This window comes from Homalodisca vitripennis, chromosome X, assembly GCF_021130785.1.
Source record: "Homalodisca vitripennis isolate AUS2020 chromosome X, UT_GWSS_2.1, whole genome shotgun sequence".
Taxonomy (NCBI): Eukaryota; Metazoa; Arthropoda; class Insecta; order Hemiptera; family Cicadellidae; genus Homalodisca; species Homalodisca vitripennis.
Window position 1 is genome coordinate 78,478,488 of NC_060215.1, and position 13,019 is coordinate 78,491,506.

Genomic DNA, 13,019 nt, shown 5'->3' on the forward strand with positions numbered 1-13,019 from the left:
TCAAATTGAAAAATTTGATTGTTTACATTCGAATGTTATGATAAGAACGTAAACGTGTTTTATATTGGATCCGACAGACTGCGCTACGACACGTAATACAAAGTGAACTGATAATTAACAGCTGTCAATACTTTCAGCTGAAGTTCATCAAAGAGGCAGAAACATTATTTTACATTTAAAATTTAGAATATTGTTATTGTAAAGTGCTTGACCAGTAGTGTAATGCAGGTAGCAGAGAAGACGTCATTGCCTAATTTTACATTTAGATTGCACCAATGATCAATAACATATCTAATGAAATGAAAATATTATTAAACGCTATTATGAAAACAACCTCATTGTACAAATCCGTGGATGTTTGCACGTAAGGTAATCGAATTTGGTTAGTAAAAATAATTATATTATAAGGTTTATATAATTTTTTATGAATTTTTAGGTTATATTTTACAAATTTTAGTTAAATGTTATAAATCGGAAATAAATTGAAATGTTATGTAGTTAAGTGTAAATAACTGTTATTTATGTGTGTAGTAATTGGTTTTAACCAATGAATGTAGATGAATTTCATAATAACTTCTTGACAAATTGAGATTTTTGATTTTCCACATTTCACCATTGAGGTGAGTAAAATATTGCATATTGTAGGATAAAACCACTGTACTGGATGTAAAACATAATTATAAACAAAAATTATTCTTAGGATATTTTAGGAAACATGCATTTTAACTTACGATACGAGGGTGTTTTGGAAAATAACAGCGTACATATAGAGTCAATAGCCTACGCATGCTTCGCAAAGAAATATGGATACAATTGTGTTTGGTAATGGCAAGGGATGTGAAATGCTAATGTTTATTAATTAAGTTTTATAAAAACAATTATATTACGAAATGTATGGCATTTTTTTATTTTTAGGTTATATTTTACAAATTTTAGTTTAATGTTGTAAATCGGAAACAAATTGAAATGCTACGTGTAAATAGCTGTTATTATTGTTTGTGGTAATTGATTGTATACTGTGAATGTAAAGAAATCAGTAATTTTTTTATAATATTTGAAAAATTGATATTTTATTAATATCAGAATCAGAATATCTGTTTCATGCCAAATTACAGTACATACAAACTAACAATAAAGGCAATGTCTCATCAATTAGTCCTAACCTATTGTTGTCCTATTGGTTAAAATGTCATAAACAGAATTATAAAGCCTTAATACTTGAGTGAAAGAACTTCAACCAAACATTAAGAACATATAATTGAAAAAATACCAACAAGCAGTTCAATAATTAAGCATAATCTTAATATCACAATTACACAATTGAATTTTAAAGTTAAAATAAAGTTAGATTCCCTAATTTATTATCACAAAAGGTCAGCAAGGCTACAATAGGCCTAAGTAATTAGTTAAAACATTTAATCTACTACATACAACTTAGCCATAATGGAAGTGTTGATTTAATATTAATGTCGAGGTTAACTCCAGGTGACCTCCTTTTAATGCAGCGTTTTTAATCTGATGCTGTGACAGACTTGACTCCTCGAATCAGGAGAAAGTAAAGATCGAAAAAGTCGACACCGAAGAAGCTCAAAACATCGTTTTGACTTCAGAGACACCTAGATTACAAATTCATGCAAAAATCTATGATTTCTCAGTACGTGCGAAATGACCATCGTAGTTGGAACCAACATTTAAACGAATTTAGATTTGCTTTAAATACATGTTGTAGCGAATCAAACAAAATTTACTCCGGCCATGCTCAATTTCGGCAGAGAACTTAAAACTCCAAACTGTATTTATGGTCAGGTATTAGGTGATGTTAAACCTAGCGAAATCGGTATAAATGAATCTCGAATGAACTTCATGTTAAAATTAAGGGAAAAATTTAAGGTAAATATGGAAAGAGCACACAGTCGCCAAGCTCATTACTATAACCTAAGACGAAGAGATAGAAGTTTTGTTGTAGGTCAACTGGTTTTGAGGCGCAGCCATACACTTTCCTCAGCGGCTGAGAATATAGCAGGAAAATTGGCACCAAAGTTTGAATGACCATTCATCCTACATAGAAAGATAGATAGGATGGAATATATTTGAACTTCAAGATATCCATGTAAAAGACGTAGGCCGAGCCCATACGAAGGATCCGAAGGCATGCTCTTCCTTGGAGGCACACCAGATCCTTGTGTTGCCCTGTAGTGTGCCCATAGTTACCCTTCCACTAACCTATTTTCCTCCATGATTGCTTGGCTGCACGATGCTTTTGTTATGACAGATTTGAAGATGAGACCCACTATTCTGGTGGTAGAAGTATTGATGGAGTGTCTGAAGCCCGGTGGAAGGCTCAATGACACTGTCATCGAGGGGTATCTCCGCCTCATTGAGAGACGAAATCAAGAAGGCTTGCATGGGTTCCCGACCGTCCTAGGCTTAGATACATTTTACATGAAAGACCTCGAGGATGGTTATTTTAATAGGGCAGCTAGGAGGTTTAGGAAGGTTAACCCGTTTGACATCCCCTAGACCTTCCTACCGGTATAGGACATTAGATCCTTATCGCTGTTCACCCCCACGCCAAACGGATCCCGTTTTTTCGATTCGCTGGGTGGCATTTATCAGCAATGGAAAGAGTGCTTCACGACTTAGGGAGGTACGCCCAATCTCATGATTTCGAGTGTCCCCACAATCATGGATTCTTTATGACACATCTTCCACTTGCCCTAGACAACAAAACAATGTGGACTGTGTGGTGTTTCTCACGTGGTTCGCGGAACGACTCTCCCGAGGGCAACCAATCGAAACTCAACACACTAGTGTGGCGAGTCCACATGGAGGAAGCTTTGAGAACGAGCCGGTTGGGTGCATTCGACGGATACCTTGCCGAATGTGAGGAACTCCTCGATCCCGATTTTCTCAACGCCGAGGCTTGGGATATCCTAGAATGCGGCGTGGAAGACGACACACATCGTCTCTGTACGGAAGTGCCCTCCCGGTTGGAACTGGAGTATGACGCTTTTATGGCGGAACTCAATGAGGCTTGCGATGATTACGCTGAGGAAGTTCCCGCCAACACAATATCCGTTATCTCCGTCGACGACCGGAACCTCAGTTTGCTAATTTTCGACGACGAGAACTGGTTGGTCATCTTGTGGGAAGAGCTGCAAAAGGAACTCCGTGCCTCGTCCGCTGATCCTCCCTATCTCGTTCCTGAATCTCCTGTAGCACCTATACCGACCGTAATTCTAACGACTATTGATCCGATTCAGAAATCTCCGACCTCCTATCACAACGAAATCCCTAATCTAGTCCTCAACGAACCGATCGGATGTTCACCTTACCCCTCCCCTTGCCTATCCCTCATCGCGGACGAGGACTGGATTTAGGAGCAACTAGGGAAGAACCAACCGAGCTCTCAAGTAACCGGACCTCTCAGCGACCTCTGGAGTTGAACCAACCCCTTCCTCTTCAAACCCAACTCCCACTATTTCCACTTCAAACATGAATCCTACCACTTCCTGTCCAAACCCCTCGACATCATCGAACGATGCTTCACACGGTCCCGAGCCTCGTCAACGCCTGAAGCGGAAGAGAGAGCGGAAGAAGACGATCATATTTCCAGGGGGCGCTAGAATAAAAATCCCCAAACGATTTCTGCGGATGTAAGACTCCCGACAAACATCAAAGAGAAACATTTTTTTTATGAATTACTTCGGTAGTATTCCTACGACAAACCACTTTTCGCTTCCAAATTATTCCTTGTAAGACTGCCACTCCCCTGTACCCGGCGTATCTAATATCCCTCCCTTAGAGGTTTTATATTATCGAGTTCGGTTTTTGTTTCTTTTTATTAGTAAAGTTATATCTGATTTTGTTTTATAGTAATTATATGTATTGTGAAAGACTGTGTCAGTAATTATAGTGTAATATATTTTAGTGTAAACTTTAGTTTTGTTAAATTCGTTTTTGTTTATGCAGATTGCAATTTGATTTGAGTTACTTTTTTCTTACTAGAAGATGATGTCATTTTATTTATTCAACGATTAAAACATTTACTTCGTACGAAAAGAGTATTTCTATTTTTTCATTTCATTTAAGAAACTTTCGAAACGATTTACATAGGAGATTAAACTACGGTAACCTTTTTAGCTATATACAAATACCACATTTAACGGTTTTTTTCTTTATTTTGTTTCCTGAAGTACTGATGGGGTGTAATACGTTACTTTTTTTAACACACAAAATTAAATATTCATTAGTAAACTTGCGAAATTAGAACATACAAAAATTTATTTAACATTACAAATATCGACTTGACTTTTATAATTATCATTAAAAGTAGCGAAATAATTATTTTACTAACGATGAGTCAGACACTATCTGGCAGGTCCGTGCCCGCACGGAATATCGCGATCACCGCGGGCGTGCCACAGGGATCTGCACTGGGCCCAGTGCTGTACCATTGCTACACAAATGACATCCCAGTCATTCCCAGATTCTCGCCCTCTACGCTGACGACGCACTGTTCTACAGTCAGTCGGCCACCATCCGCCATCATGTGTCTACATGAGAAGACAAATGGAACAACTGGACCCCTGGATGAGGAAGTGGAAGGTCAGGATCAACACACAGAAGAGCGAGGCTACCTGCTTCACAAAACACCAACAATATCCAGCACAGCGTGAGAGGCTTCACCTGCAGGGGGACCAACTAAGATGGACCAAGTCCATGAAGTACTTGGGAGTCGTCCTCAACAGGACTCTTACGACTGGGCTTGCCGCCAAAGGGAGGATCCGCCTTGGAATGACCGCCCGTCAAGGGCTGTCGGCCCTACTGAGACCTCACTCCGGAGTACCTACCAACACGAAACTGCTGCTCTACAAAACGATAGTTCGCCCTATCGTGACAGTATGCGGCTCCAGCCTGGTATCCACACACCTCCAAGACGACCAGGAAGGCACTAGAAGTCTTCCAGAAGAGGACGCTCCGTCAACTGACAAACACACCATGGTTCGACAGGAACACGGTCGTCCTACGGTCTGCATTACAACCCAGCCTGCATGAATACATCACAGGCCAGGCGAGAGCCATGTATGCAGCAGCAGCTGAATCACCGTGGGAACACATCCGTGTGTGGGCAACCATGGAAGCCGTCCATCCGTGTAAAATCCAACAACTAAAAGTCATACTAGATGACCCACCCAAGAAGAAAGAACAACAACAAAAATCAACCGACTCTCCACTTCACTACTCAACCAACTAGGCTACTCGAAAGCGACAGAAATTTAAAACCACACAATTAACAACTCCCCACGACTTAACGCAACAATAGCCCCACCTGTTGGGCTATACGTACACATGACCAGTAGCCATTCTGATTGTTGCAGAGACGCTACCTCAGATGGGACAAGAGTCCCGGCCTACCCGCTGCCTGCCTGCCCAGTCGAGACAGACAGTAAACGCGACCCAGACCCCGCTCGCTGAACTAAATCGCGACCCGACTCCGATATCCAGCATCAGGTAAGGGACAACGACCCTGTTCCTTACTAAAGAGTTTATCTCCGCCATCAACAATTCTTCCAATTTTTTTAATGTGAAACAGACTTTAATATTTTATTAATTGTCATTTAAGAAAATTAATTGATCTTAAATATATTAATAATGTTTGATGGTTATAGATTTACTTTTATACGATAATTATTTTATATTAAATACAACTTATTTGCTCTTTGAGAGAATCAATAAATTTAAATAGAATAAATTTAACTCTCTCAATTTAACTTAGAACTTTAATTACTCAAGTTATTTTTTTCAACTTAAATTTTTAATTTCAATTACTCAGATTGTTTTTTTTTATTTCGACTAAATCTTTAATACTATGTTAAATGTTTCCTTCTAAATCTTTCAGGACTCGCCTTTCTTTTCTTGGTGATTTACCTGGCGGCACCTACACTAGTTTCCTTTTACGAGCTTCTCTTTCCTACCAGTTATCTCCTACGCGGAAAAAAATACAACAGTCGCGACTCACCTTACCACTGTTTTCTTTCCGGCGATTGTACTGGCATCCTATACCTACGACTTCCTTTTACAAATACTTTCTTCCTACCGGCCTCTTCCTTATAACCTAAATCTTATGCTCAATCGATGTAAATTTTTATATTATGTATAAAGTTTTCTTGACCATCATTCTGTTGTCTGACTATTATCAAATGTCTTGGCGAATCTCTAATCTACTAATATTTTTTTCTTCTTGAAATTAAATCCAATCTCCCATTTTATTAATTATTTATATTTTTGTAAGTGATCATCCTTATTTTTCTCCTTTATATACTTCGGGACTCGCCATCATTTCTCTTTCTTTTGTCCTGACACCCTCACCCCGATAAACTCCTTCAATTATTTAACGATGTTTTAGCTTATTTTTCTGGTGAATTGTGCAGCTAGAGTAAGTGTGGAATTTTTCTTTGATACACATAGAGTCCTGATATCCACAGTAATTTAGCTTAGTAGACTTATTGCATGGTTAAAATCATTTACCTTTACCTTAGCTTGCATTGGTAGGGTAAGCCTGCATGGTGTGTTATAAGAGATTATTTTGTTTTTCTTTTCCAAAATTATATGCCTGAGAAAAGTTAACTTGATATTTTATTTTTTGAGTCATACACCTGTCTTCAGAATAACTACAGTTTCGTCTATTTTTAAATTATAAATTTTCCAGCTTTTGCATCTCTTAGAAATATTTTTTTTAACGGTTTGTGCTTGCTTTATGTATATAGTAGTTTCACTGTGATATTGGTGCATGGCTAATCTTTAATTTATAAGATCGTATATTTGCTATTGGTGTTATTAGAATAATGCTTTTGTTTGCCAATGCTATTTTTATTTTGCTTTAATTTTGTATTGTGCTTCTACTAACCATCATTATTTAACCGATTAATCATTCCGACCCCGGGCTCTTACAATAATTACTGTTCACGACTCTCCGACCAAGTTATCAGTGGAGACTACTCAGCTTACTAGTAATTACTCACTGGCCGACGTATTAATAAACAATACAGTATACGGGTTTAATTTTGGAAATACTAGGACCACAGTTTGTTTTCAAAAATCGAACTCGCTAGAACATTAACTTTCCTAAAACAAGAAATTATTATTTTTTTAGCAATATTATTTTTATTTTATTTTTTTACTTCTTCAAAATTTTATTGGAGTTGACGTGATGAAGTAAGTCCAACGTTATTTAGAAGTACCAATTTCTTCCACAGGGGCATCTGATTCGACTCCTAGCAATAAACACTAGTTATATTAAATTCTCGAACCCTGGAAATTTCTAATCCGGTTTGACTGGCTATCTGGCAAGTTGCGAATAACTTCGCTTGCCCCGAAAATAACATTGCAATGTTCTTTCTTTATCGCAAATTTGGTTTTTATATTTTTCACTTATTTAATTTCTAAACAATAAATTGTTTTTTTTCTAATTCCATAGTTACACAGTCTGAAAGATCAGTTCTTTGCAAAACACGTTGTGTACAACACTTTATATTTAAGTTGTTATTTACATTTATTATAAATTTTACAAGAACAGTCTTTCAAACATCACAAGACGAGTATGAATTTTACAATATACGATGGACGCTCGGAGGGATATAGGGTTTTGTTGGAAAACCACAAACTTAAAGGGAGAATCTCTGAAGCTCGTATGAAAGAGCATATAAATTGGTCAAAACTAACGTAATGCCAATTTTTTTACATGCTTCAATACATTCTTTTACGAATATGAAAAATTAAAAATGTTTTCATGTATTTCTTTGACAGTAAATTTTTCTTGTTCATTGCAATACCTGTTTTAAGGTATCGTAGCATTTGCTAGTATAATGCTTCCTCCAATGCTTCAACTGGGTTATTTTACTACAGTCTATAGTGTTTAAAACATTTTTGATTTCAGTAAAGACATTTGGAATTTTATATTAAAATCTAGATATTGTAAAGACGTACGTAGTTAGTTGTTAAATTAAAATATAATAAACAGATTAATTCATCATTCATTGCCAAACGTAATTGAGTATAAAAATGTTACCGGTATGCTTTTTTGTAACCTAAAATCCTCCTAGCGTACAAGGTGTTCTGTAAGGAAGTTAAGTATAATAGTGAAATTGGGCGGCCATTTCGAATGGTCTGAACTACATAGTTTTAAACAAGGATTATTTCGGTCAAAAATTTCTGTAAAAATGATATTTTTGTTATTATAGGCTGTCTCAAATCGGATAATAATTGTAGGTTTCGTCAATTTTCAGTTCTACACCCAATTCACATTAAGCGCACTGACATTAAGTTATGATGGTTGGACAAAGTTATTTAACTTGTCCCACATGAGCCAACCATAGAGCATCAATACAGAAAAATAAACGTAAACTTACTTAATAAATCGTCGATGTTTTCGTTTCAGCATAACGGGCAAACTAAACATGAAATTTTGATTTCATTCAACCACTGAAGCTCTTTGCCTATAAAATGTCCATTGGCAATTCCAATGGAACATGAAACAAGAGACCTCTATGGTTTTTACATAACAAAAATAACTAAACTATTTGTAAACAATTCTCAGGCACAAATAGGACACGAATAGTCTTGAAAACTATTCCTTATTTTAACAAAAAATTATAAATGTATAATTGTGTATATAACTTATTCACATTAAGAGAAAGAGTTTACCAAAGATAAAAATTAATAATTTTTTTGGTTTTGTATTATGTTCACAGAAAACTAATGATCAGAGTATAACATAATTTGATTTACAAGTTAAATTTATGCTCAAGTTAGCTAACATTTATGGATACTTCTAGATATGAAAATATAATTAAGTATTACTTAAGAGTATCTTTTATCAGAGTGGTATTTAAGAATTATTCATGGATTCATGGATCCTATGCCTGGTTTGTTATTATTGGGTTTGTATTATAGTGTCTAATATTTTATTTCTTCATAATTAGAACTGAAATGTATTTTTTTTTCTCTTTGAGGTACTCATATTTTCATGAATTACAACTATATTACAGTTAATGCCATATTTAAAATATTGTTTTAAAAGTAATGTACAAATGAAGGTATGGGAAGAACGACGGGTCACGAAATTTTATTAACTTGGTTAAAGTCCGTTTATACCGTAGAGGGCGTAAGACTTTTATGAAAAGGTTCAGTATACTAGGAATAAGATAGACAGTAATTTTATTACATTTAAGTGAATTTAGCACACTTATAAAGTGGACTTTTCGTTTAGGGAGACTTGATAAGAAATGCTTGTTATGAAAATATAAGGACCTGATGACAATGCAAAGTAATTTAATATGAGCTAATCATCACAGTTCTATGTTCATATAGCAAATAAGCTCCCTATCTGCTGCATCCCATTTAAAAAAATGTATCACGCAATATACAAATTGTGAACTCATAATGGTTAAAAGTAAACTAAGAATGTATTTGGTTAAATTAAATGCGTATTAAAGACGGATATGCCTAAGAGAATTGTTGAATGGGATTGATTGATGAATTCAATTTATTGCACATTTCCCATTACTTTTTTTGTCTGACAATTTTATTCCGCACAAAATCTGTTAGGGTACGTTACCGAATAAAGGGATAAGAATGTCGGAAGGATACATTATACCCTGTGAAAGCGAGATCCGTTCTTTTGCCTCGAGCTTTTCTCTAATAAACTCTAATATCCTCTCTAAAAGTACCTTTTCATTACAACAAGGTGACCAATAAATTATTTTAACTTCATTTTTAACATCGAAAGCAAAGTTTATGCACAACCAAAATAGGGTCGTGTTAATTTATTGCAACCCTATTAACAACCAAAAGCAAGATAAATTAAAATCCATGTATACAAATTTAGTAAACGTATTACTTCATAACAGACATTAAAATTTCTTCTTATTATTATTATTACTTTTGTTTCTTATTATTGTATAAGATGTAATTAAAAATAGAAAATACAACATACTACATTATATGTATGCGTACTAGGAATGTAGTCAATTGCATTTTATTACTCATGAACATTAAAAATTCTCCTTGTTTCAATTTTTCAGACTTCAGCAAAGTTAATTTATACACAGTCTTTAAAAAGTGACTTTACATGTATAATCGGGGCTCAATAATCCTTAAATTGAGTATTCTTTGAAAAATACTTTAGCCTTATACGTCATTAATTCACTAATTATAATAATTAAATTATATCTAAATTTTTATCATATCTTGCATCGCTTTATAGTACAGGAAAGATGAAAATGAGTTATGACAGTAGACAGAACAATCTCGATCTAGAAGTAAACTCAGCACGCTTCTTAAGTATATATGTCTATACTCTTCGTTAATGAGACTTAATAAGAAATGCTCTTTCTGACAAGTTGAAGACTTATTTATTTATTTCCAACGGCAGAACCAAATTACATAGAGAAGAGTGAAGTATAACAGTAACACAACAGTATTAATTCTAACAACAAGTTAACAATGAGAGAGTGTAATAACAAAAATAACAAAGTACTTAAAGATAACTTGGCGATAACAGTAATAAATATATAATAACAGTAACAGAACATACAATAACAGATATATAATGCAAATTACAATACAAATAATAGAATATTAACGATAACAATTGATAAATAATTTAGGCTATAGATTTTCAAATGTGTGTGTATGTGTATGTGTGCGTGTGTGTGTGTGTGTGTGTGTGTGTGTGTGTGTGTGTGTGTGTGTGTGTGTGTGTGTGTGTGTGTGTGTGTGTATGTGTGTGTGTGTGTTGATTGTTTGTTGTGATTAAGAGGTTTCAGTGTGTTGTAGGTTGATAAATGTCTGGAGATTCCGTTTGAAGGTTAGGAATGAGGAAGCGAAGAAATCCATGTGGTTAGGAAGAAGGTTCCCATGAAGCTGAATTCTTCGCATCGTAGAGTTGGCCAAGTATGATGAGGAAACAGAGGATCTAGCAAATAGATATTGGGATCTAGTGCCAGCAGGAACCCGGAAGCAAATCCTCTCCAGTAGCTCAGGACAGTCCACAGTAGAGTTAACGAGGCGGAACAAGAATATTGCATCATGGTAGAAGCGCCTTGTTTCAAGAGCGGGTTGTTGGAGAAGGGATGCCACTTCGCGTGTAGAGACCTCTAGGTATCCATAGCCCAACCTTAGCCCCACTAGCCTGAGAAATCGCCTCTGGACCCTCTCCAGATCTTCAATCAAATATTTCTGATGTGGCGACCAAATCACACAGCAGTACTCCAGATGTGGGCGCACCAAGGTACAGTAGAGAGTCTTGAAAGAGAGTATATCAGTGAAATTATGTGAAAATCTGTGTATCAGGCCGAGTTTGCGCACTGCCTGGCTGCAAGCCGACCGAACATGTGCATCCCAGTTGAGTGTAGATGTAATGGTCACTCCAAGATCTTTTACTGTAGTAACTCTTGATAGTGTTATGCCGCTCAGAGAGTAGTCAAATTTTATTGGAGAGACGGTTCGGTGGAAAGTGATACAGACACACTTATCGAGGTTGAGAGCCATGCTATTTTCCAGGCACCACTCCTCTACCCGATTCAGATCTTCCTGGAGATTAATAGCATCTTGATGTGTAGTAACTTTCGCATACAGTTTCAAATCATCGGCGAAGAGTAGGTGGTTACAGCTCAGTCTTCGAGTTATGTCGTTAATGTAGATATTGAACAAAGTAGGGCCCAGCTGTGAACCCTGAGGTACGCCAGAAGTAGCAATGAACTCCTTGGATAGAGCGCAATGGAAGCAAACCTGAAGTTTTCTCTCATGCAGATAGCTCGCAAACCATTTGAGCAGTGGTCCACATACTCACACAACTTGCGGATGAGTAGGACATGGCAAAATCCAATTCAACGGCATCGATCTGAGTTCTCTCTCCGAGTGCGTCCATAATATGAGTCTGAAAGACGGCTAGATTAGAAACGGTAGAACGGTCAGACATAAAACCATGCTGTTTGTTAGTAATAAGATGGTGAACTCTAAACTCAAAATGGTGTGTGTGAAGACTTGATGACTTTGCACAGTAATTTAATATAAGCTAATCATCACAGTTCTAATTTAACAGATTAAATAAGCTCCCGATCTGATGCGTCCTATTTTGAAGAATGTATCACGCAATATACAAACTGTGAATCCGTAATGGCTAAAAGTGAACTAAGAATGTATTTTGTTAAATAAATGTGTATTCAAGACGGATACACCTAAGAGAACCTATTTAATGAGATTGATTGATGACAATTCGTTCCGAATTTTCCATTAAATATAGTTTTTTCCTATGAAGAGCCATAGAACTTATATCTCTCTAAATTTCTTAAATAGCGTTAAACCATTAAGAAACGTGTCAAATAATAATAGTACATTAAATGTATAATACTTTTCTTGCGCTATAATGTAAAAGTTTAATAAGAGACGGGTGTTTCCCTTAACGAAATATACAATTAATTTGACTAAACAATGTATACTTTGACAGCGAGTTTTATGCAACATTTATTGTGATATAGAATATGTACGTTTTATTGTTGAAAAATTTGTAATGATTAAGGGAACATAAAAGTAACACACTTGTAAAGAAACGGGGAAATAGAGTATACATTGCTACTATCCTACTACAGACTTCCTAGAACTCACAATCCTAGCCCTAGCACGAGACACAGAGTGTATTCTCTTGGAAAACGATCACACTATCAGACTTCATTGTACCACCATCTTTGTATGCAGTATGATATTACGATGTAATTGTATATATTCCGTGCAATTCAGTTGCCCATACCAATAAAAATCACTGGAATTCAACTGGATTAGGTGAAACATCTTAGGACATTATTATTCATATTTATAATGTAATAGAAAAGAGATTGCAAATCATTATACTCACGTCAGTTAGGTCTAGTGATAGTGAGCGGTTACATGTTTTGTAGAATATTATCAATATACGGTTTTTAATTATAGCGATGACAAGGTAATGTTTTAGTTTACGA

At 35.8% G+C, this 13,019-nt stretch overlaps 1 protein-coding gene across 1 annotated transcript; it reads right to left on the reverse strand.

The window, feature by feature from the left end:
* Positions 1-10,815: 10,815 nt before the first annotated feature.
* LOC124369484 lies at positions 10,816-11,553 on the reverse strand. The gene has a single exon (XM_046827497.1). The coding sequence runs from the start codon at positions 11,551-11,553 to the stop codon at positions 10,816-10,818; it is 738 nt and encodes a 245-aa protein (XP_046683453.1).
* Positions 11,554-13,019: the final 1,466 nt, after the last annotated feature.

Excerpts from the sequence above, each read along its gene's own strand:
- LOC124369484 (XM_046827497.1), bottom strand. The coding sequence starts at position 11,553 with ATGGCTCTCAACCTCGATAAGTGTGTCTGTATCACTTTCCACCGAACC.